The sequence below is a fragment of the Atractosteus spatula genome, chromosome 25 (assembly GCF_055471065.1).
Source record: "Atractosteus spatula isolate fAtrSpa1 chromosome 25, fAtrSpa1.hap1, whole genome shotgun sequence".
NCBI classification, from domain to species: domain Eukaryota; kingdom Metazoa; phylum Chordata; class Actinopteri; order Semionotiformes; family Lepisosteidae; genus Atractosteus; species Atractosteus spatula.
The window spans coordinates 9,277,330-9,302,320 of record NC_142730.1 but is presented as its reverse complement, the minus strand read 5'-3'; the positions used below and the strand labels follow the sequence as shown (position 1 = coordinate 9,302,320).

Below are 24,991 nucleotides of genomic sequence, written 5' to 3'. Positions count from 1 at the left end.
GGAGTGATGAGGATGAGTCGCTGGCTGGGGACGTCGAGGGTTCATACCGGTTGCCGCGGAAAGCGAACTCTGTCGGTTCTGAAGGGCGCTCGGGAGCTGGGCGGGCAGCGTGTTGCTGGAAGCCTAGCGTGTCTGCGTTAGGGAAATCCTTTTGTCACGTCTCCTCCTGGAGCCTGACCTCGCCTACGTGGAGAGAAGGAAACTCCGGGACAGGGGAGGGGACTTCTGCTTTCAGTTCCGATCTTTGTTTTGAAACGGTGACGTTAGGCCACTTGTCTTGCACACAGACTAACCAGAAGGAAGGTTACAAGTGAGAGGAGAACAAGTTCAAGTTCAAGGTTATTGTTACATATCCGAGTACAATGAAATGCCTACTTGTGTGTTGTCCTCACATGACAAATGACATAACAGAAAATGCCTTGGCAAATGACATCTCAATTCTTGGAGGCAGGAACAGGGGAGCAGCTATCATTTTAACCAGCATTTAGATAGCAGCTGGGTGCAGAATTCAGGTGAGGGCAGTATTTTGAGTTCAGTGAAAAACAGGGGTGTCAGTGGGGGCGGGAGGATTTAAGAGGTGGAGTTTAGGAGCCTTAAGGCTGTGAGTTAGAAGCTTTCTTTGAGCCTAGAGGACTGGGCTTCTATACTCCTAAATATTATTCCAGAAGGAAGAAGAGAGAAAAGTGCATTCCCAGGAGGGATTTGGTCTTTGATGATATTATGTGCTGTTCTGAGGCAGCGTGTGGTGAAAATGGTCTGCATGGAAGGGAGTTGTGTACCAGTGACGGCCTCAGCTGTCTCCACCACCTTCTGTAGTTTTTTACATTAATGAGCTGAGCATTCGATATGTCTCACACGCTTTGTTGCTCGTGATTTATTGAGCAGAGAATCCCGGAGTACTGTGCCATGAAATGGCTGCGTCGTGTGTTCCAGACTCCCGCCACTCTCTGTGTAAAGCGAAGTGCTTCCTTTCTCCTATGGCCTTCAGACCGTTACTCACTTTTGGTCCCGAGTTAAACTACCAGGAGAAGATAAACTGCCTGTGCATCGTTGGCTGAGACAAAAGAATTAATGTTTTGTCCTTCTGCAGAAGTTCCCACCATTTAAACTTCAGGCAGCACATTAGTGAGAGCAGTTCTGAAAGCAAGGGAGGGTTACACATCCAGGGTGCTCTGTGACCCCTGTGACCTCCCAGGCACCTGCAGTCAGGCAGTGACATCAGTGCAGGACGGGCCTCACCTCCAATCAGTGCTGACTCTCCTGTGTGACGCTGCGGAGCTCGACAGCCAGCTGTTCGTCCTCAGAGGGGTTCCACAGCCCGGACTCTTCCAGCAGCCTGCCCCGTTACACTTACGCCATTCAAAATCGGCAGGCAGAGCAGACTAGAGTGGCAGGGTTTTGAAATTAAGAACCTGAGCCCAGCTGTTTTTGTAACCCTGTTGCTGGGTCTCTCCTTGAACAATAAGGTATTCGCAAGCCCAAGTCGTCCTCCGCACTGCTGAGGCTCGTCATGTTTGAAAGGCTCCCGAGTGATCACAGAGAAAGGTGCTGATCTAATTTACAAGAAAAGAGAGACCCCCCCCCCCCCCCCTCCTCAACCCCCACCCTGCCTGTCACTGAGTGGCTGTGTAATTGATCACGTTTCTCTACCTGTCTTCACTACAGGCACATCTCCAGCTTCATGCACAACGTGCCCTTCCCCTCTCCACAGCGGCCTCGCATCCTGGTGCAGGTAAGAGTCTGGTGTGCCCACCTGCTGCGGGCACCTCCCTGATCCCCCCCATTGGTCACAAACCCAGTGGCCAGTTGCCTGAAATGCCTGTTTCATCCCTGGGCTAAAGAGTGTTGCAGAGTGCTTTTTAATACCGAACGTCTGTGCACTGTGTCAGTGATTGCCAGCCCCAGTCTTCGGACCAGCAGACACCTACAGTGCCTTGTGACAGTATTCACCCCCCTTGGAACCATGATGTATTTCACTGAGACTTTTTGCACAACACAAAGTACTCTACAATGTCAAAATATTCTGAAATCATGTGAAACACCTCAACTGCACACAGGTGTGGGCTCCAGTCAAGTAATTCTGTGACTTGGAGAAGAGAGTTGGTCACTTCAGGGGTAATTCAGGTGTGTCAAAGCAAGGGGGTGAATTCTTATGCATTCAATTCTTTTCTGTTTTTTATTTTTAATTAATTTAGTAAAACGTCTGGGTTTTTTTTTTTCAGTTCGACGTTATAGAGTACTTTGTGCTGATGATAAAATGTGAGAATGCCCAAGGGGGGGTGAATACTTCTGCAAGGCACTGTAACTACATTAAACAGGCTCCGTTGTGTTAGAAGGTCAAATTAAAGGTCAAAGGTCAGGCAAAATGAAAAAATGTACCTGCTAGAAAAATGAACAAGAGTTCAGAGAGTGGAAACACACAGGCTAAGGTGTTTTAGAACAGCAGTACTGTACTGAGCCTCTTAACTAAGGTGATTAAAGAGGAGATGGATGCCCATGTATTCTGACTGGCTCCACAAGCAGCGCAGCGTCTCTGGGTTAAGAGAGGCGCGCAGAATTCCGGCAGCAGCGGAATGGAGGTCAGGAAGCAGTGAGAGGTGGTTTAATTACCGCCGCCAGGCCTGCAGAAGGGTTGCCAGTGTCCTGGTTTACTTCAGCCGCTCTGCACTGCGCCCCCCGGGCATCCCTGCTGCCCTCATGCCCTGCGGTGACGGTCTCTCTCCTTTCAGCTCTCGCCCTACGACAACCTGTTGCTGTGCCAGCCGGTGTCCTCTCCGCTGCTCCTGAGGTAGGCCTTTGCTGTTGAGGTTCCTCGTCTTTCTCTCTCTCTCTCTGCTCCTGAGCGCGGGCAACCGCCCGACTCCCCTGTTCGCAGGAGACGCTTTGAGACAGGACGAGGTTACGCAGCTGGTCTTGCAAAGGCAGAAATGTCCCGATGCGGGTTTAAGCATCGTGTGGTGTGATGATTAGCGCTGTTGCCTTGTACAGTAGCTCTTGGGGCCCATAGTTTGAATCCTACTGGGGGGGGACCATCTGTGTGGAGTTTGCGTGTTCTCCTGTGTGGGTTTTCTCTGAGTGCTCCAGTTTCCTCCTCCATTCGAGTTTCTAAATTGCCCCCTTCAGGGGCAGGGAGAGCCACTAGCCTCTCACGTAGGTTGAGCTCACTGCTTTTGTGCACACCAAGCTTTTGTCCGAGTTCAGTTTCAATGTTATTGTTCTCAGCTGAAATTAAATGGCTAGCAGAGGAAGCATTTTTTGCTGGAAAAAGAAATCCATTGGTCTGGAATTGTGAGCGATATACACCGACAGCGGTATACCAATCGAAGAACCTTGTGCAAGGTGCTGGATTCAAAACTAAATCAGTATAAAAGGAAACGTTCTTGCATGGCTGCTCATGTGCTTCATGGCTATTTAGTAAGTCGGAGCTGGAGAACGTTTCATTCTCTCGAAGGATCTTGTTGGATAGAAACATTGATCTGGCGTGAGGAATTTTTTGTATTGGTGATGGATTTGTCGGTATTTTCCAGTGCTGCATTCTTATCGCTTTTGGTTTCCCTGAATCCGATTAATTATCCGGTTTGGGAGTTTTAGATGTTGGAACCCGTTCCCAGTATGAGGCAGGAATGGGGACACAGCTTAACTGCTCATATCCAAATTGAGCCAAATGATCCTTGCTGAGGGCTCTTGTGATGCCTCATGATTATAATTACCAGTGTATTTTGTAACTAGGACCTCTGGTTTCTGCATTTGTTCCAGCTGCCTCCTTGCCCTTAAACTAATTAACGCTCTTTGAAAGAGCTCGTCAGCTTAATTAAGATGTCAGCTACTTCCCGCTGTCTGCTTGGGAACTGGATGCTTTCAGTGCGGCTTCAGACTTGCCACGGCCTCACATGTCATTCAGATACTCAGGGTCAGGCTGTGCCAGCTGCTGGATTTCCCATGAGGCACCGCGCCTAGGGCCTCCGAAATGTTTAGGGCCTCCGAAGGAGGGAAACACTAGCGACTGAAACGGCACGCTGGCGATCGGCTCGAGGTGCTCCAGATCAATAATCAGGCGCTATCGAGCGGCTGCTCTCGACACTGGCAGTATGGAAGTGATGGTGGCTCGACTCGCTCCATCAATCAGGGGGTTTAGCACTGGAATAGTTTACAGGGCATCATAAGGAACAAGTAAAAGGTTTTGTTGAAAAGAGAAGAAAGGAAACAACGTTTCAGGCTGCACAGCCGAGACATTGTGTTTCCTTTCTTCTCTTCTCAGCCTGGAATAAACCTTTACTTGTTCCTTTGCAGCCTTCGCATGCCGACGCAGCCCCCTACTTGAACGAAAGTGCCTCACGTCAATCGACGTCTTTCAGTTGGCGTTCACCCCTCTTTTTGCACATTTCGGAGGGCCTACGAACCCCAAAAATCCGGCCCTGGCTCGGCCCTGCTGCTGCAGTGTGATGGAGCGACAGCTGGTGGAAGTGTGACCATGAGGCTGTCGATGCATTGTACCGATCCGAGAGCAGGAGATCGAATCAGGTCTCAGAGTGAAGCCAATCAAGTAGTGGGCCAGTGACTGTAAACTTCACCTGGTAGCTTAACCCCGACAGCTTTTCTGTTTTAATCATCAGCCTCCCTGGGCCGAAGTTTATTGGGGTGTCAGGCAATCAGAAAGCACTTAACACACAGATGGGGATCCACTTCACCCCCCCCCCCCCCCCAACAGAGCAGCCGATCAGGGGGAGACAGAAGAGATTGTTTCATCAGGCAAATTGGCAGACTGCTGTGGAGTTCAGAGTGAGGCAGAAACAGGCCACAGGATACAGAGAAAAAAGTTAACAATATTTTCTTTATTCTGCATAACATTATTAAACTGTTAGATTGTCTTTATTTAAAACCTCCAGTCTGATTTCGAAGGAAGGCCCTACTAAGCTCTTTGGCTTTGATATATATATATATTTAACTTCACATTTTCCGACGTTTACATTTTCAGTTTTGTAGCAATAAAACGCGAATCTGTGAGGCCCAGAGGTGGCCGGTTCGTTGCCGTGACTACGGTGCGTCGCCAGCCCGATTCTGCGGGGCGGCAGGCGGGCCTCTGTCGCGCACCCGTGCCGAGGACGGTGCGGCAGCTGCTGCCGGTTCCGTGCGGCTGGTTTCAGGCTCCTGCCCTGCCCTGGTCTGGCTCGGACTCGGGCGCTGGAGGCGCGGCAGCGACACGGACACGGTTACGCGGACACCGCGCATTCAGAAGACGCAGCGGGCTGGAGAAGGTCGCCCGTTGAATTAATTTACGCAGGAAAGACGAGGGCAGGTCCCGTGAATTTGGCAGAGCCTTAACGGTCTCCTGCCCGGCGGTCAGCTTGCGTGCGTTTGTCCCTGTGCCCCCACAGCGGCGCCAGCTTCCTGAAGCTGCTCCAGAACCTGGGCCCGGAGAACGCGGCCACGCTCCTGCTGGCGGTGCTGACGGAACACAAGCTGCTGCTGCACTCCCTGCGGCCCGACGTGCTCACCTCCGTGAGCGAGGCGCTGGTGTCCGTGAGTGCCCGCGCCCGCGCCGCCGCGACCCGCCCCCGGGGGGCGCGCAGAACGCTCGCTGCCACGCACGCTCCCGCTGGCCCATGGGATGCCACATTTTTCTTAGATGGGGTGACCCCTCTCCCTTATCGGGCACCCCGCAGTTTAAAGGTGAAATCAAGTTTTTAAGCGATTTCATTATGATGTATGGATATCGATTGTAAAATTGGACTGCAGATTAGAAGCTCTAACCCACGGTCAGAGTTGAGCCAGAATGGATGAAGAAACTCTGTAAGACCTGGGGTGGAGAGTTTGCTGTTGATGGGGACCCCCAGTTGAAACTGTAATATAACAGGGATTAAGTGCCCCAGTCTTTTCAAGTGTATCTGAAGATGACCAGGACTGGTCTTCACCACCTCCATACGAGTGACCCCTCCCTGCAGTAATCAATGATCCTGATTTTTTTATGTAAAAACAAAAATCTAATTTCTCTTAAATCTTTTTGTGATTTTAACCCAGTTGTCTGTGAGGAATGATTCTTTAATACCGTATGTCTTTTCAGGCAAACAGGTGGTTGACTAAAAAAAATAACCTGTTTGGGGAGGGGTGGAAATTGTTATAGGCTCAACTATGGCCACTAACCCGAGATCAATGTGTTTAATGGCTTTTTTTTTTAACAACCCCACTGCAGTCTCCTCTTACATAAAGGGGCACAGAGGACCAGTATTCAAGGAGAGAGGTTTGGGAATAACACTTCAACATATTTCATGCAGGGCTGAGGAGGGGTGTGGACTGCGGGCCCTGGCCGTATGCGTCTGGCCCTGCCCTGTCCACGCCCGGCAGGCAGTGGTGACCGAGAGGGGGGCTGGGGCCTGTGGGCGCCTGCCCGCCTCTGACCCTCTCCTCTCCGTGCGCCTGCAGATGACCTTCCCCCTGCGCTGGCAGTGCCCCTACATCCCCCTGTGCCCGCTGCGGATGGCCGACGTGCTGTGCGCCCCCATGCCCTTCATCGTGGGCGTCCACTCCAGCTACTTTGACCTCTACGACCCCCCGGCTGACGTCATCTGTGTGGACCTGGACACCAACACCATCTTCCAGTGCGTTGGGGGGGTTTGAACGGTTTCCCGTTTCCTGTCGGTAGTTTCCCGGGCTCCTGGGAATCCGCTGGAATCACAGCAGTAACACAGTGGGGGGGTACATCTCTGGCATCGGCCTGGTTTGAAGGGGAACTGCGACGGTGCTTTTATGTTTTGGGGTTAGATGATGAGGGCATTTCAGACCACACTAAGAGTAAAATGGACACAGTGACTTGTAAAAACCTCAAATTTACATCACAGAATAACCGGTATTTCCAGGTTTGCGCAGCGCCATGTTCTGTAATTCAGAATGAGGCAACAAGACATGACGTGTTGTGGCCTTCTTACACTGTAAACAAGCAGGCTTGTGAAAGCACCTCTTTTAATCCAGCAGAAATACTGCTCTCAATCTCCAGACTGTTTAGCCGACAAATACTCCTTACTTGTTAACTCTGCATGCAGATCATGTTGGAACATTTCTGTGGTGAAATGTCTGCTGCACAGCCTGCACTTATTTGCTTGTACATCACGTTACACTAGTCATTACAGTGACTAGTGAGCAGGAAGGGCTGCGTCACGTCACGATTCTCAAACTCTCGACTCCACGGGAACTCTCGCTCTCCTGTGGAGAGACCAGGGCTTTGCGACAACATGGCCCCTTACAGTACTTTCACAGAGTTCACGATTTTGTGCTTAATCTGAAATATGTCCAATTTTTCCATATCATCAATGAATTTATTTTGTTACTGGTTTGAAAAAGTAGGACTGCTGTTTCCCTCTGAAAGGACGTACATACAAACTCGGTTACTTCCAACGGTAAAAAGTCATTGCTTCCAGAATCTCATCCAAGCCATTTCTGGATGGCTGGGTAGTTTGTTCCAACAACCTGCCTTATTTGAAATAGGAGTAAAATCCTTTTGTATTGGCTTTCCTGCTGGCTGGCCTTACCCAGGTGGCTCGTGATGTGACCAAGGTGAGACCGGTAATTTCCGATGTCTGGACTGTAGTCCATCGGGAGGCTCTCCTTTACACTAAGGGTGGTGGGGGAATGGAACACACTGCCCAGCCGCGTTGTTGCTGCCGATGCGTTAAAGTCCTCGAAACGTCAAAGAAAGAGTCCCAGCACGTCCGATGGGTTGAGTGCAGCTCCTCTCCTCCAGTTTCCCTAGCGTGATTGCTGTTCATCTGTTGTAGATCAGAGGATAAGAAGCCCCTGTCCTGGAGGTCTCTGCCCCGCAAGCACTGCAAGATCCTGCTGGCTTCTCTGAGCAGCCTGCATCAGCAGCTGGAGAAGAGTGAGTGCCTTCAGGACTCTGAGCTTTTCTTGAGCACCTACATCAGAGCCTCTCCCTCTCTGGCTTAAGGGATAGCCCATCTCCTCTGCATACTGTCCAAATGCTGTGGCTGACTCTCTACAACTCATTGTGATCTTTTTTAGGATTATGTAAATGAAGGCTCCGACCGAAAATCCTAGGAAAAATTGTGCAGTGTGATGCCACCATTAGATTGTAAGGGTGTGAGTCCGTTAGAAAATGAATCGAGTGGCAGGTTGAAGAATGTAAACGAGGGGAAGTCATTTCTGCTGCCGGGCTCCAGGGTTCCTGAGTGTTGGGGGAGGTGGGGAGGGTGTGACTTGTACGGCCAGCACTCATCGCAGACTCTCTCCCCCCCCCCAGTCTGCAGCCCTGGCCAGGAGGAGGCCACGCTGGAGTTCCTGCTGACCGACTATGACGTGATCTACAGGCGGCAGAAGCAGCTGGAGCTGGAGATCCAGGAGGCCTTCCTGCGCTTCATGAGCTGCCTGCTGCGGGGCTACCGGGCCTTCCTGCTGCCCATCACCCAGGCCCCCTCCGAGAGGACCACGGACTGCAGCAGCCTCTTCAACCTGCACGGTGCGCCTGCCCGCTGCCTGCTGCTACCCACTGCTACCCACTGCTGCCCCCTGCCCTCTGCCCCCTGCCCCCTGCCCTCTGCCCACAGCCCTCTGCCCCCTGCCCTCTGCCCACTGCTGCCCACCACTGCCCCCTGCCCGGGCTTGTCTGTGTCACTTACAGGAAGACCATTCCAACTTAAGCCATCAGTTAACCTAGCCTAATTATTATCTTTTTAATACCATGTCCATTTGCAGTTGCCACTAAAGTTTAGGCACCTTGTATCTGAAACAAATATGATCTATCCTACCATTTCCAGGACCTGGTCTAATAATGAGCTAGGTGACCAGAGACCAGTTCATTGTAGGGCAGACATGCACTCAAAGAGAATGGAGAGATCCCAGTTAACCTGGACAGAGTTTCTTTACACTGTGGGAGGAAACTGGAGCACCTGGAGTAAACCCACCCATACCTGAGAACATGCAGACTCCACACAGAGACTTCCAAGAGCTCTGAAGCAGCAACACGAACCACAGTGCTGCTGTACTGTAGGTGATTTATCTTTTAATCGTACTCCTTTTTCATCCAGGAGGGTGCCCTAAGTTATTCGTTCTAGATGCAGGGTGACTCTCCTCTTACTCCCTTCTCCGTAAGTAAAGCGCTTGGCGGAGTGACGGAGATAATCTCCAGCTCTGATCCCGAGGCCTGGAGAAGAACGCTTACCCGGACTCTCCTTGCAGGGTTCCTGAAGTCCCGGGACCGGGCCCAGCAGAAGTTCTACATCCAGCTGACCCGCACTCAGATGTTCACCCAGTTCATCGAGGAGTGTTCCTTCGTCAGCGACCGCCACGCCTGCCTGGAGTTCTTCGACGAGTGTGTGCAGAAGGTGGCTGTTCCCCTCTCTCGCTCTCCCCCCTCCCCCTCTCACCCCGGCCCGTTCTCTTCTTGTAAATCTCTGGAGTTCTATTCCCGGTGGCTTTAGAGGAACTCGGAGCTCTTCCAGCCTCCTCTTTTCCTCCCTCTCTTTCCCATCTTCAGCAGAAAGGTTACAAAGGACAGGAGGTCGTTCAGCCGGTCTGGCCCGTGTGGTAGTTTGTAGGTAATCGATCTAGGGATCTCATCCATCCTTTCTTTTTAAAGGAGCCATGATTTGGGCTTTAACAGCATGGCTGGGTAGCGCGTTCCACACTCCCACAACTCTCTGTGTAAAACAGCGCCCCCTGTTCTCAGATTCGTACACCAACACTTCCACCCCGTTTCCCCTTGTGACGTCTAGTTCCAAACCTGTTCAGAAGGCATGGGATTTATATCTCTAACTTATTAAATATTTGTTATTGCTTTGTTTCTCATTTAGAGTCAGGTATGTAAATCTAAAGAACAAGAATTAATATGCTGAGCTCTTTTTTTAATAGTATGCAAGGTGTATCGGCTTTGACAGAATAACTGGATGTCTTGCTCCATGCTCCCACAGCTCTTTGGGTAAAAAAGTGCCTCTTTTCAGTGCACTTCCATATAGTTTGCACTTGAGCCCTGTGGTCTGTGTGGAAAAGGCCTGAGTGACGTACAACAGTAAGGCCCTGGAGTAGCAGTACAGGAAGGACTCTGGAGCCCATAACCCACTCCCAGTCTCTCTTCTCCCTCACTTTGATCGTGCTGCATTGGCGGGGGTGTACCAGTAGGGGGCGATGTTGGAGGGCATTAACACCCCTTGCGTGTCCCTGGCGCAGGTGGACGTGGAGCGGCCGGAGGAGGTCCGGCTGATCGACCTGGACGAGAGGCACAGCGGGGAGCACACGGTCTTCATCATGCCCCCCGAGGAGCCCCAGGGGCCTGAGGGCACCGAGTGTCCTGCCCCCTACAGGTAGGGTGGCATCCAGGCGGGGCCACGGCCATCTGACCCGGGCAACGCTCTCCTCTCCTTCTCTCTCATACGCCAGTGACCCATGTATAAATAACAGCAGGGTGACCGTTGCTGCAGTGTGGTCAACCCTCCTGAGCCCTGAATGGGGGCGATGGGTTTCTATCCAGGTGGAGACACTGTACCCAGAATGCTCCAGCAAACGCACCTGTATAAATGCCTCCCAGCATGTGTGCATTTGTGTGTCATTAAATCGTAACCTATGAAAGTCACTTCGGAAGCATCAGTCAGATGGATTGATACTGATGACACATTTCTGCCTTTCCTCTTTGCGTTTCACGTACGCCTCTGTCTTCGTTCCAGACAGTGGGCAGTCCCTGTCCCTGTCCCCAGCGTAGGACAGGCTCAGTGTAGAATCGGGGGTTTTGGAAGAAGCTGCAGAGAATGTCGCTTGGCACTACCAGCAGATTCCGAGGAGCTTTGCAGTGGGATTAACTCAGAGGTCAATTGGGACCTGTGGATTTAATTTATTGGAATTGGATTTATGTCTTGAAGCAACTACAGTGCCTTGCAAAGGTGTTGTCCCATTTTGTTGAATTAGATTTTGGTGTCTACACATTTTTTAAGGAATAAGGAAAGGTTAATTCCACACTGAAAGGAGAAATGCGGGGTTTTGCTGTTCAGATGGGAGGGAGGGAGAAGAAGGTAGCAGGGATGCAAAGCACAGGAGAACGGTAACAGGGTCCAGGCGAAGGGAGTTCTGGGGCAGAGGTGTGAAATGCTGACATCTGTTTATTTTGCCCTGCCCATGTGGGCGTGTCTCTGCAGCTACGAGACGTTCCCCTCCCTGAAGGCGGAGCTCTTTGACCGGCCGCAGGATCTGCTGAGAGTCCAGGCCAAGGAGAGTGCCCCCAGCAGCCCCGCCCCTCGGCGCACTAAGCAGGTACCACTCGCTGCTGCTTGGACACACCTCCCAGCTGACACCCCCCCCCCCACTGACACGCCTCCCAGCTGATACACCCCCCAATTGACACGCCCCAGAGACCTGAACTGGGAACTCCAGAAATATAGCCAGCAGTAGAAAATTACACTGGTTTACTTACTAGGCCTAAACAAACTCTTCTAATTTCTTCACATTATGGTCAGCCAGGTGCAGCAGCAGCTGTGTGCTGATGACTTAAGTGTTGTGGTCAGTGTGACAGGGTTTATTCCAGTTATAACATCATCAGAACAGTTACACACACAAGGAGGCCATTTGGCCCATCAATGCCTGTTTAAGCTAGATCTCACCCAGCTGCTTGAAAGAAACCGTTTAGCTTGTTCCATACTCCCACTACCCTTGGTGTAAAGACGTGTTCTTGGTTTTAATTGCACTGGCCACTTGTGACCTCTGGCTCCTCATTCCCTGCTCTTCCTGAAGAGGGATGCTGAGTTTGTTGATGACTTTGAGGATTTTGAACTCTTTGATTACTTTTGAATACCCTGTCGTCTCCCCTGTTCAGGACTGAGAATGTTCAGGTCCTTAAGTCTGTCTGTCTAGGAGATTCCCTTAAGCCCTGGAATGTACCATTCATCCCTGAATTTCCTGGGAGCAGTAAGCGCATTGCCTGGGGGTAGATATCGGTATGGAATAGATACCCCATTTCCTGCGGTAGATATAGATACCCCATTTCCTGAGGGTTCTGAACCCAGGCTGATCGGTAGACTGGTCAAGACTTGTTGCAGCCGCAGTCCCGATGGCTATGAACTGTGACAGGAAGCAGCCTGAAGGGGGTTTCTCTCCACGCTCTGTTTTTCAGGAGATCAAGCTGGCGCAGAAGCGGGCACAGAAGTACGCCTCAGTGCCCGAGATGTGGTCCAAGTGCCTGCTGGGCCACTGCTACGGCCTGTGGTTCATCTACCTGCCCACCTTCGTCCGGGCGGAGAGCGCCAAGGTGCGGGCGCTGCAGACGGCCTACGAGGTGCTGAAGCACATGGAGACCAGGAAGGTGGTGCTGCCAGACGAGGCGAGTTCTCCCTTTCAGTTGTGGAAGACTGCATGTCTGACCTTGACCAGCAGGCGGCGCCGGGGCACCAAGAATCGTACTTCTCCCTGACACGCAAAAATAGTCTGTTTCTCGAGCTGTTTCGCCACTGAGGGATGGACAGACTGGATTAGGCCAGGAGAGGATGACGAAGCTGAGGAGTGAGATTGTGGGCCTTTCAATTTCAAAGCATGTCTGAGCTCTTCAGGTGCTAATGCTTTAAAGAGACCTGGAGACCCCGCAGACACACTGGATTAGGGTTGGGACCCCTGGCTTAGCGGGTCTGTGTCCTCATCTAATAATAGTAATAATAACTCTCACACTTCTGTAGCACTTTTCCAGACACTCCACTCAAAGCTCTTTACAGGTCATGCGGATCCCCTCCACCCCTACCAGTGTGTATCCCCCACCTGGATGATGCGCGTCCGCTCCCCACACACCAGCTCTCAGTGGGGAGGAGAGCAGAGTGATGAAGCCAGTTCAGAGATGGGGATTATTAGGAGGCCATGACTGGTAAAGGCCAGGGGGGGAATTCAGTTGTGCAGGGAGATACTAAGGTGTTGCCTCACATCTCCACTAGGATTCCATCCAAAAAACAGCAGCCAGTGATCTGGGTCTTAAAGCATTGTGTCACACAGACCAGTGCTACTGTAACTCAGAGCCAACAGAGCACTCAGACTGGAGGATCCGTGGAGAAACGGGGATCTGAGGACATGGGCATTAGTTAAGCACGTTTCTCTTAGGGAATTCTGTCCTGATCTGTGTCCGTAGCCAGGGTGGTAGGATCGCGTGTTGCTGCATGAACAGCAGCTCCATGCTCGTGCGGAAAGCAGGGGTAATGGGACGCGCCTCTGTGTCGGCAGGTGTGCTACCGGATCCTGATGCAGCTGTGCGGGCAGTACGGCCAGCCCGTCCTGGCGGTGCGGGTGCTGCTGGAGATGAAGAAAGCGGGCATCACGCCCAACACCATCACTTACGGCTACTACAACAAGGTGGGTGGCAGCCGGCGAGCCCTCTCGTCCCCAGACACGGCCTCGGGCTGGGTGGCCCCGCACTATAGGCTGTGGGGCCTTGCTCAGAACCGGAACCAGCTAGCAGGGGGCGTGGAGCGTCCGGCAGTCTTCTTGTGAGCTGGCAGCACAGCCCCAGCAGCTGGAAGTCAAAAGGCTGCTCAAAAAAGATTGCAGTGATCTGCAGAGTGTTGCTAGATCGATGTTCGAGATCTGTTCGTGGGTGTCTCCTCCTGTTCCTTCGCTGTTAACTTTGTCCCATGCCCCTTTGCAAAGTGTCTTGCGCAGAACAGGCAGTGATCAGCGCCTGCTGAATGAGAAAACGGACATCCCAGCAGCTTCACGATACGGAACTGCTAAGGCAGACATTGCAGTTGTCTTTACTGCAGAAGAAGGGAAGGTTATAGTGGGGATGCTGGAGAGTCTTTTCAGTCTGGATTTTTACATTTCTCTCGTAAATCAGAGGACGGCATCATGCTCCACTTTTGTTTTCTGTAGGTACTGAGGTTTACTCTAGGAAGACGTTAGAGGAATAAGAAAAAAACAGTCCGTAATGTGACCAGCCCTGGTCCCGGAGAGACCCATAGATCACACTAAAGTTGTCAATTTCTTAGATCGGTTTCATTTTGACTCCAGAAGCTGGTGATTAATTCAGTTTAGTAGTTGAGATCATCTGGCATTAAAATGCCAACATCCTATATCTCCTAAGGACCACTGGGGTGGAATGGAACCAATAGACATATTAAACTGATTAAAACTCTTCTGCTTTGCACATTGATGATTTGGACCCAGGACTGGGGTTGGCCATTTCTGCCCTGTAGTATTGCCTCTGCTGTTAGTTAGCTTAAAATGGAGCCTGCTGGGAGTTTTTGAAAACCTCTTGCCCCGCCCGGGTGGTTGCACTGACCCGCACTCCCGCCCCTGTCCTGCAGGCGGTGCTAGAGAGCAAGTGGCCCTCCACCAGCCACGGCGCCCGGCTGCGCTGGGCCAAGCTGCGCAACGTGGTGCTCGGCGTGGCGCAGTTCCGGCAGCCCATCAAACTGCGCCAGCAGGGGGAGTCGCCCTTGTGTTCCCGGGCAGGTAAGGGCTCTCGCTTCGGGGCTCGTCTCGGTCTTGTGGGGGCAGGGTGCACAGAGGCTGCTCGCTTTCGGGGTCACCTGATATCAGTGCTGTCTCTGAAAGCCCCACTCCCACTCCACCCTGATCTGGACACTCGCCTTCACTCCTACTCACATCCCCTGGACAATGTGGAGAGCCAGGAGCTGTGAGGTAGCAGCTCTACCTGCTGTATCACCCTGCTGCCCCCCCACTAACTTCTGCAGAAACATGTTAAAGATTCGGTACAATTTGCCTTTGATTGCAAAATCTGCTGCTTCCTGTACGGTGCACCAACCGGTGAGGTTAGTTTCGTATCCTGCGCTCTGATTGGCCTGCCTGCAGATAACCTGGTCGAGCGTCCCCCGAGGCCCCGCCCCCACTCCAGCCTGGTTCGACAGTCCAGCTGGAGCGGCCTGAGTGAAGGCTCCAGCCACGAATCGCTGAGCGGCCCTCTGGTGAAGAGCAACAGCCTGAGCAGCATGCGAGGCGCGGCAGACAGTGAGTAGCCCATGAGAAAGCCCCAAGATTTCAGCTTCTGCTGTCGCCTCTGGTTTACTGACTCATTTGGCCGACGCCTTTATCCAAAGCAACTTACATCTGCACTCAGTTATTCGAGTGACTAGCCAAGAGGTACAACAGCAGTGTCAAAACTGGGACTAGAAACCACAATCTTCCAGTTACCAGTCAAGACTCCATGCAGCTGCCCATTCAATACACTGGAGGTTAAGTACAAACAGAGCTCTTTTTTCAATATTTATATAATGAAGTGGTGTCCCTTTTTAAATCTGATACATGTGCAATATTTATATTTATATGTGCGTGTTTCTTTGGTTGACACTTTTATCCAAAGCACCTTACATTTGCTCTGAGTTATACAAGTAAATATTTTACTGGAAAGAAGTGGTGAAGCCTTTCTCAGGGGTACAGTACCATTGCTATTGCTATGCCTTGAGCTCCACAGGGCCAGGGATGTTCCTGATGTTGCTGCTTGCTTGCCCCAGGGAGCGCTGTTGTAAGGAAATGCTTCATGCCCACTGCTGCTGGGGGATACCAGTTGGAGACCTGACGTGAGCCAGACTGGAACCACAGGATTGGCTGATCCGTTCTGGACCGCCAGAAATTGGTCACTTTTAGTCATAGTGAGGGAGGGGAGGTAGAGGCAGTGGTTTTGCGCTTCTGTCTCTTAATACACATTGGGCATTTTCCCGGAGGCCTCTGAGGACTCTCCGTGTCTGTTTAACCACATAGTTGTTTCTGAGAAGCGGAACTTTGAGAAAATCGGAGGGAGTTGTCGGTAGATGTTCAGCTTTGCATGGATCGGCTCGCTTTTAATCCCCCATCAGGCTTTCTGTAACCTCTGGCCTCATCCGGCAGAGTCCAGAGCGCTCCGGAAGACTGGCCGGCACACCGTGGGCGCCGACGGCCTGGCAGCGGCTGGCAAGCCCCCCGCCCCGGGCCGGCAGCCCCGAGACCCCACGCCCCCGGCCACGCCCCGCGCCCGCTACACCGTGGAGCGCAGCCAGGTCTGCCTGTCCACCTTCTACGCAGACTGCGCCGAGCCCGGCCAGGCCTGCAGCTGCCAGCCAGGAGAGAGACCCGACAGGTAGGCCAGCCCTCCGGACCCCACAGGCTGGGCCCCTGCTTCCTGCGGCCCACCGGTCGAGAGCAGGGCTGACCCTCCAGGCTTCTGCGATTCCGACACCGCGGAGTGTAGCGTGCACAAGTGCATCCATTTCTTCTGTTGCAGTGTCCATTGTTCTTTAAAAAATCTGGAATGGCATGCCTTAGGCATGGTTAGCATAGCTCACCAACAGTATAGGGACCTCAGGGGTGCAGCAGTGCGCCCCCTTTAGGGCACGCGGGTGGTGCAGGGACACTCTTGCCTGTCTTTAAGATAAGATAAGATCATTTTATTGGCCATATACAATTTCTCATATTAGGAATTTGTCTTTTCACATACCCCAGCTTGCTCTCCATGAGACACACAGACAGGGGGAGAAGCTGGGGGTCAGAGCGCAGGGTCTGCCATTTATACGGCGCCCCTGGAGCAGTTGGGGTTCAGGGCCTTGCTCAGGGGCAAAACAGAGTAGGATTCCTCTGCCGGATTTGAACCGGCAACCTTCCAGCCACAGGCGCAGATCCTGAGCCACAGCGCCACAGCTCCACCCCGTAGGAACAGTCCTGAGCACCCAGAGGAGCAGATTAAAACCCGAATGAGATCCCGCACAGTGGGACGGCTTGGGGCTGAGCTGTGTGGCGCGCATGAGGACGATGTGGTGCCCCCGATTCCTCCCCTTGCAGCCGGCCGGCCGGGCAGCGGGCCAGCCCGGGCAGGAAGGCGGTGGACGAGAACTGCAACAACGTGAGCAGCACGCCCTCGCCCGGCCGCGGCCTGGCGGGCAAGCTGCAGCAGCTGCTGACCCCCACCAGGCACCGGGCGTCCATGCGGCGCACCGCCAGCGTGGACGAGCGCCCGGCGGCGGGCGCGGGCCTCCCCGGGCGCCGGGTCTCCGAGCAGCGCCAGTCGCGGAAGGCCCAGGTGGCGGAGAGCCTGCTGAAGGCCAAGGACCGGCTCCACCCCGCCGCCTCGGAGGTCAGTGCCCAACTTTGTCACAGTAAACATCTTGCAATAAAAGAACAAGTAAAGGTTTATTCCCTGCTGAAAAGAAACAGCGTTTCGGCGGTGGAGCCTTCTTCAGGTGTTCGAACTTATCTTACAATAAGTGCACACTCGTGCAAAGTCGTGCAGGCTCTACTGTATACCAGCAGCCATGTCACCCTGCAGCTCCCAGCTGGCAGCCCCACTGGAGCTCAGCAGGTGTGAGCCTGGTCAGTACCTGGATGGGAGACTCCTGGGAAAGCTGAGGCTGCTGCTGGAAGAGGTGTTAGTGGGGCCAGCAGGGGGCGCTCACCCTGCAGTCCATGTGGGTCCTAATGCCCCAGTATAGTGACAGGGACACTATACTGTAAACAGGTGCCGTCCTTCGGATGAGACGTAAAACTGAGGTCCTGACTCTCTGTGGTCATTAAAAATCCCAGGGTGTTTCTCGAAAAGAGTAGGGGTGTAACCCCGGCGTCCTGGCCAAATTTCCCATTGGCCCTTACCAATCATGGCCTCCTAATAATCCCCCTCTATGAACTGGCTTCATTACTCTGCTCTCCTCCCCACTGAGAGCTGGTATGTGGGGAGCGTTCTGGCGCACTATGGCTGCCATCGCATCATCCAGGTGGGGCTACACACTGGTGGTGGTGGAGGGGAGTCCCCATTACCTGTAAAGTGCTTTGAGTGGAGTGTCCAGAAAAAACGCTATATACGTGTAAGCAATTATTACTATTATTACTATATCACACCAGTTTTTCCAGAGGGTGATGGTCCTTTACCAGAGCAAGTGGATGCTGGGGCTGGATTTGCACGATGAAAGAGCCCATTCAAAGCCCTTCAAGGCAGCTTGCTGTAGTGCATGTCTCTTTCCCCTGTCCCGGCTCTGAAACTGCGGCCGTCCAGTCCTCTGCTGGAGCTCGGGGAAAAGGGGTTTCCTCTCCAGTCCCCGTACAGGGCCCACAGTCCCCTCCAGCGCTCGTCGGCCTCGGGCTTCATCCTCCCTCTTAAGGTCCGCAGAGATCCCTCGCTCCCCACTCTGGGGTTGCGAAGACCCCAAGTTTAATACCCGGTCACCGGCACACCGGTCGCTCGCTCGCTCCTTGGCGCAGACGCTTGGCGGAGAAGCAGACCTCCTGCTACCCGCTGTCACGCCCTGGTCGTGATGGCGACGGGGTCTTTCCCGAAACGAAGGCTGGCCGAGGAGCACAAGCTGTCTCCCTCTCTCCCTCCGCAGAGCTCCCTGTCCGTCGGCAGCGACGCCGACCTCTCGGACGCCACCTCTGTGACCTTTCACCTCCGGACCTCGTGGGACGCCGCCCAGGAGGCCAGCGGGCTGGAGGTGAGGCGATGCCTGTCGAGCAGGGAGGAGGCCCTGAAGTAATTCAGAAGAGCACGGGTTGTGTGCAGACTTTACCGAACACCTTAAACTTGAATGTTAGCTAATCATATGTATTCAGATTAAATTGTTTGGGTCAGGTCCCATTTAAAGTGTTCCCCCTAAAACCATAGACCCTGGCATTCCTCTGACCAGCAAGGAAAAAAGACTTCTTGAGTGAGACTAAAACACACCATATTACTCTTTCATAAACAGTTCAGGACGCAACATGTATAGCAAGATATAGCAGCGTAACACTTTGGTGATGTTCCAGCGTGCCAGCAAGACATTGTTGCAGCGAGAAGCTAAGAGCTGAGCCCTAGGGAGAGCGCACCCCAGTGGAAATGGTGGGTGACGCCGTTAGAGACTTGAGAGCTGACCTTCTGTGTTTCTTATTCATATGCCAGCAGCCATCTCACCCTGCAGCTCCCAGCTGGCAGCCCCACTGGAGCTCAGCAGGTGTGAGCCTGGTCAGTACCTGGCTCCTGGGAAAGCTGAGGCTGCTGCTGGAAGAGTTGTTAGTGGGACCAGTAGGGGGGGCTCACCCTGCGGTCTGTGTGGGTCCTAATGCCCCAGTATAGTGACGGGGGCACTGTACTGTAAACAGGCGCCGTCCTTCGGATGAGATGTAAAACCGAGGTCCTGACTCTCTGTGGTCATTAAAAATCCCAGGGCGTTTCTCGAAAAGAGTAGGGGTGTAACCCCGGTGTCCTGGCCAAATTTCCCCCTGGTCTTTACCAGTCATGGCCTCCTAATAATCCCCGTCTCTGAACTGGCTTCATCACTCTGCTCTCCTCCCCACTGAGAGCTGGTGTGTGGGGAGCGGACTGGCACATCATCCAGGTGGGGCTGCACACTGGTGGTGCTGGAGGGGATCCCCATGACCTGTAAAGCGCTTTGAGTGGAGTTTCCAGGAAAGCGCTATAGAAGTGTGAGGAGTTATTATTATTAAAGCAAAGCGTCACTGACACAGTCCCTCCATGGGAAACGGTGGCGTTGTGCAGGAGCAGGTCAGAACGCCGGCGAGGGGGGCGTGCCCGGCAGCCGTTGACCGTGTCGCTCCTGGCGCAGGTGCTGATGTCCAGCTGCAGCCTGTGCCGGAAGTGCAACTCCCTGGTGTACGACGAGGAGATCATGGCCGGCTGGACCTCCGACGACTCCAACCTCAACTCCACCTGCCCCTACTGCACCTGCACCTTCGTGCCCCTGCTCAACGTGGAGATCAGCGAGCCGGGCCCGCCCCCCAGGTGGGCTGCCCTCGCCCCTGGCGCCCTCCGGAGGCTCAGGGGCGATCTGAAATCGCCGCTGGCCGGGGAACCTCTGGCCTCCTGTCCAGGCCTCTGGAGAACGAAGTGAAAGTACCAGACCTGATTCGGCCCCCCAGTAGGATGTTCTGTTACCCCATTTATACAGCTGGCTGACTAGACTAGAGCCCTTGTGGTAAAGCACCACACTCAGATGTGGGACTTGAACCCACAGCCCCCTTGCCATAGGACCTGAGGCACAGTTCCTACTCCCCACTGCCCCCTGCTCACTTCCGCCCCCTGTAGGAGGGCAGATGGTCAGTTTTCTGAGCCCCGTATCATCTGGGCAGTAGCTCTTTTGCCTCCTTGCCTCCTGTAGCTGCTCTTACATGAATTTTGGCGTTTATTTGTGCGACACCTTGTCTTCAGTGTGCCGTCTTCTAGTGAGGTTGGAAACAAGTAAACGTCATCTGCCCTAGCGTGTTTTCTCCGGGCAGCCAAGGATGATATTTAGTGATGTTGCAGGCCTTCTAAGCAAAGAATGACAGCCTCGTCTTAGTGATATTTAGACACCAGGGGAGGTGAATTCTGTCTGACTCATTCTGGGTCCCCTGTGGGCGTGTTTTTGTGTGTGTGTCCAGTTCGAAGCGAGACTCTGTCAGCGCGGAGGAAGGCTTTCTGCCCACAGATGGCGGCACGGCGCCCCCTGCTGCCCCAACCGCGTCGGTGCGCCACCTCTACAACGGGCTGGACAGCGAGGACTCGGGTTCTGAGACCAGCGGGCAGTCCGAGACTAGTTCTGCGGCTGCGGCACCGGTACGTAACCCGCTCGCTTCTGCCCCCTGTAGGAGGGCAGATGTCAGTTTTCTGAGCCCTGTTATTTAGGCTGTAGCTCTTTTGCCTCCTTGGGGAAGTATACAGAGTGTGATCAGCAGATCACTGGGGAGCCAGAGTCTATCCCAGCAAGCAGTGGGCACAGGGCAGGGCACACCCTGGTCGGGACGTCAGTCTATCACAAGGCACACCCTGGTCGGGACGTCAGTCCATCAACAAAGGGCAGACAGACACAAAAACACTCAACCCAGGGCCAATTTCTCAGAAGCCAATTAACCTACCAGCATGCCCCGTTGGAAGAAACCCACGCAAACGTGGGGAGAACATGCAAACTCCACACAGACAGCACTCCAGGAAATAAGCCCAGCGTCCCAGGCTGCGAGGCAGCAGTGCTGACCACTGCTCTCGGCTCATCTATTTTATGGCAAAGGAACAGGTAAAGGTGGGACAAAACCTTTAGCTGTTCCTTTGCAGTGTACGCCAGCTGACGCAGCTGTTTGGTGGCAAATCTCCTGGCTAACAGTGGTGTTTTGCCTCCGGGGCTGGCTGCAGGCCCCCGCAGCGGGCGGGCCTCCCCTGGTGACAGTGGCGTACCTCAGCCCCCTGGTCCTGCGGAAGGAGCTGGAGAGCCTGCTGGAGAACGAGGGCGAGGCCGTGCTGTCCCAGGGCCAGCTGGTCGACAGCCACTCCATCATCTTCTGGAACCTGGTGTGGTACTTCAGGCGCCTGGGCCTGCCCAGCAACCTGCTGCAGCTCATCCACTCCTCCCAGCTCGCCGCTCACCTGTCGCAGGTAGGCCACCCCCAGTCGCAATAAGGGATCGGTCACTTGATTGATCAAGCAAGATGATGATCTCAAAGCGCTTGATGAAGTCAGTTTTGAAGAGGTCATAGTTCCAGCACAGGCTAGAAGAGTCATGTGGACTGCCCTCCCACATTTGTAGAGAATGACATTACATAAGAATGCCCCAACCTGGCCAAAATGGTGGGAATGGCCTGTTCTGTGGTGCTTTCTGTGGGCTGTAAAGTAATAGCAGACCAGGCCTCTGGTGTGTTACGGAGAGGAAGGCTGATGATGGCAGTGCCCTCACAAGGGCATGACTGCCTCCATTGCTGTCACTGAAGGCAGCAGCAGGCCTGGCTTCAGCTGTTTTTTCAGATGGCTTGAAAGCCTTCAGGCAGTAAGTATCAGCTATAATAACACCCTGCAGCCTGAATTGGCCTTTTTTCAATCTCTGTTGAATCTGCCGAACCAAAGCTAGATGTGGCAGTGGGACTTGAAATGAATATTTCAGACTGTCCGACAGTTGGTGGTATTAAAATAATAAATAGATAGATAAGACTTTATTAATCCCGTAGGGAAATTGATGTGTTACAGCAGTCCAGCCCAAGACCAGCAAAAAGACATCAAAATAGTTATAAAACAAAAGACAACAAAATAAATAAAAAATAAATACATAGGTGTGTGCAAAATGTGATGATCATAGTCACTGTAAAAACAATAAAATATGTGCAAAATGTGCATAGGTTTATACAGATTGATTGTCCAAAAAGTACAATAGTGCAGCATTCTGCCCATTGACCAGCAGATGAAGGGCTAACAGTCCCAGCCTAGGGCAGTGTTATACACCCTGACAGCCGCCGGGAGGAAAGACCTGTGGAAACGTTCCCTTGAACACCGTAGCTGGAGCAGTCTGTTGCTAAAAGTGCTCCGCTGCCCAGTAACAGTCCCATGGAGCGGATGAGAGGCGTTGTTCATGATGGCTGATAATGAACTAATAATACACTCTGCACTTACTAACCAAAGTGTGGTATCCGTGTTTGTGTAAATGTACACTTAACCCCTTGTCCAGAACTGTGTAGATGGCAACATTTCATTGTGCAGTTAAGTTTTTAATTTTTTAAAAACTGTTTGACCGGGCTTTTCCTTTATTCTGTGGAATGGGATTTTTTTTTTTCTTCCTGGGACACAGGCATCGGAAGGCTCCGCTTGGAGGGTGCGCTTGCTCTGGGACACCATCACCCCCGACACTGACCACTGGCCCCCCCTTTACGTTCTCTGGAGGATACACAGTAAGATCCGCAGTTTTTCCGAATGAACACGGCTCCCCTCGAAAGTGTCGCCAAGGTGCATTCATCGTCATCCTGCACAAAACCAGTCAGGAATGATTTGCATACCTGTAATGGTATATGAAATGGGTGGCATGGCGGCACAGGTGATAGGGCACCGTGACCCTGCTCTGGGACCCCGCTGGAGCACCTGCGACACACTCAGAGAGGCAGACCGACAGACGTGAACTGCTCTCTCCTACAATCCTATCGGCCGAGATCGGGCACAGATCTCTCTCTTTGCACAGGGCTGGTTCCAGGCCGGGCGGCGCAGTGGTCAGCACTGCTGCCTCACAGCGCTGGGGCCCTGGGTTCAATTCCAGACCTGGCGTGCTGTCGGGGTGGAGTTTGCATGTTCTCTCTGTGTTCACATGGGTTTTCTCGGGGGGGGAGGGAGGGCTCCTTCCACAGTCCAAAAACATGCTCGTGGGGTAACTGGCTTCTGGGGAAACTGGCCCTGGTGTGCATCTCTGTCTGCCCTGTGATGGACTGGTGTCCCTTCCAGGTGTAGCCACCCTCACGCCTGTTCCAGGCTGGGATAGCTCTGGCTTCCCCGCGACCTTGATTTGGAAGAAGCAGATAGGAAATAGATGGACAGATAGTGTAGGAAATCCCTGTAATTTCTATACCTGATGTGACTGGGCCTGGAAACAAGCTGGCCTGTGCGCATCTGGCTTCTATACTGAGAAAATGTTCCAGAGTCATTTTACTCTTTCCCAAGAGGATCTGACATCGGAGCATCAGCCTGGCCACGAGGGTGGCTAAGAGTTGTAAGGAGCGGAATTCCATTTCTGTGCCAGGGAATAAGCCGCTCCTGCACTGGCACCGGAAAGCATCTCTGCTTCCTGCTGGAATATCCCGTTTCCGTGGAAAGCAGTTCGGGCGTGCCTGATGCCCCTCTGTCTCTGCCCCAGGCGGTGTGCCCATGCGACACCACAGCTGGCGCCGACACAACCACCCCTTCACGCTGGGCTTCCTGGAGGAGGTGTTGCGCTGGGTGGGCATGAACGAGGTGCACAAGGCCGTCTCGCTCTTCCTGGAGACCGTGGCCAAGCAGCCGGGGCCCCCCCTGATCCAGAGGTGAGACCCCACTGCGTCCTCGCAGACAGCCGCACGACTCCCTTCCTAAGATGGATTAGGAGGTATTAGGTATTAGGGTTATTAGGAGGCAATGATGAGGGTAATTTGGCCAGGACACTGGGGTAACACCCCTACTCTTTACGAGAAACACCCTGGGATTTTAAATGAGAGAGTCAGGACCTCAGTTTTACGTCTCATCCGAAGGACAGCATCTTTTTACAGTAGTGTCCCCATCACTATACTGGGGCATTAGGACCCACACAGATCTCGGGGTTAGCGCCCCCTACTGGTCCCACTAACACCTCTTCCAGCAGCAGCCAGACTCACACCTGCTGAGCTCCAGTGGGCTGCCAGTCTTGAGGTGCAGGGTGATATGGCTGCTGGCAGTCATCAAATCAAGAAAGGAGTACAGATCTAGCTGGCAAAAGATTCATCCAAAATATACATTTATGATTTGGTCAGTAGCAGTTTGTTACTATATAAAGTGTTATCAAGGTGAGAAAGTTATAAGAGATCACTTTATTGGCCCTGTACAATTTCTTGCATTAGGAATCTGTCTTTTCGCATACCCCAGCTTGCTCTCCATGAGACACACAGACAGGAAGAGAAGCTTGGGGTCAGAGCGCAGGGTCAGCCATTTATACGGCACCCCTGGAGCAGCTGGGGTTCAGGGCCTTGCTCAGGGGCCCAACAGAGTAGGATTCCTCTGCCGGACACGGGATACGAACCGGCAACCTTCCAGCCACAGGCGCAGATCCTTAGCACAGATCCCTAATTAACCAAGACCACTGTTCTCTTTCATGTGGCTAAATCAGGCATAGGACACATGAGTCACACCTCTACTCGCGAGACCTTGGTCATACCCAGGCCAGCTGGCAATTCACAAAACGGCAAAGTGGCTCTTGAAGGTTTAATTTCGAGCTCCTAACAAGAAGGCGTGCTGGCGCTGTCGTAACTGTGCAGGTGTGTCTGTTCTTCCTGCAGGGGTCTGTATCGGGAGTTCCTCTTCCTCACCCTGGCTGCTATGGGCAAGGATCACGTGGGTAAGATATCTGGACTCCTCTGCCTCGCTCGCTGCTGGGTCCAGCAGCTGAATAAGAGGGTGTAGCTCCACAGTAGGCCCCTTTTCCTTTAAGCTGGGCATCACCTCTTACTTTCCAGTTTAGGCACACCCACCCAGTTTAGAATGGCCAGTTTATTAAGAGCCCCTGTTACGATGGGGGGAGAATGGGGACCTGTCCTGTCGGAGCCATTTCTGTTTTTGAGGTGCCGGGAGCTCCACAGCACCGTATGGGTGAGAGGTCCCCGACAT

General features: G+C 53.1%; 1 protein-coding gene across 1 annotated transcript in view; it reads left to right on the top strand.

Moving 5' to 3' along the window:
• Nucleotides 1-24,991, top strand: part of dennd4b (DENN domain containing 4B) — a 53,419-nt gene that overhangs the window by 23,636 nt on the left and 4,792 nt on the right. The window contains exons 7-28 of the mRNA XM_088905574.1: nucleotides 1,666-1,732; nucleotides 2,730-2,788; nucleotides 5,376-5,520; nucleotides 6,421-6,596; nucleotides 7,770-7,870; nucleotides 8,252-8,467; nucleotides 9,187-9,332; nucleotides 10,174-10,307; nucleotides 11,133-11,247; nucleotides 12,104-12,310; nucleotides 13,192-13,320; nucleotides 14,271-14,418; nucleotides 14,779-14,934; nucleotides 15,811-16,039; nucleotides 16,738-17,029; nucleotides 18,273-18,377; nucleotides 19,485-19,660; nucleotides 20,299-20,473; nucleotides 21,044-21,283; nucleotides 22,464-22,563; nucleotides 23,514-23,679; nucleotides 24,664-24,722. Coding sequence (XP_088761700.1) covers nucleotides 1,666-1,732; nucleotides 2,730-2,788; nucleotides 5,376-5,520; nucleotides 6,421-6,596; nucleotides 7,770-7,870; nucleotides 8,252-8,467; nucleotides 9,187-9,332; nucleotides 10,174-10,307; nucleotides 11,133-11,247; nucleotides 12,104-12,310; nucleotides 13,192-13,320; nucleotides 14,271-14,418; nucleotides 14,779-14,934; nucleotides 15,811-16,039; nucleotides 16,738-17,029; nucleotides 18,273-18,377; nucleotides 19,485-19,660; nucleotides 20,299-20,473; nucleotides 21,044-21,283; nucleotides 22,464-22,563; nucleotides 23,514-23,679; nucleotides 24,664-24,722 — 3,341 coding nt within the window. The remainder of the gene's footprint in view (nucleotides 1-1,665; nucleotides 1,733-2,729; nucleotides 2,789-5,375; nucleotides 5,521-6,420; nucleotides 6,597-7,769; nucleotides 7,871-8,251; nucleotides 8,468-9,186; nucleotides 9,333-10,173; nucleotides 10,308-11,132; nucleotides 11,248-12,103; nucleotides 12,311-13,191; nucleotides 13,321-14,270; nucleotides 14,419-14,778; nucleotides 14,935-15,810; nucleotides 16,040-16,737; nucleotides 17,030-18,272; nucleotides 18,378-19,484; nucleotides 19,661-20,298; nucleotides 20,474-21,043; nucleotides 21,284-22,463; nucleotides 22,564-23,513; nucleotides 23,680-24,663; nucleotides 24,723-24,991) is intronic.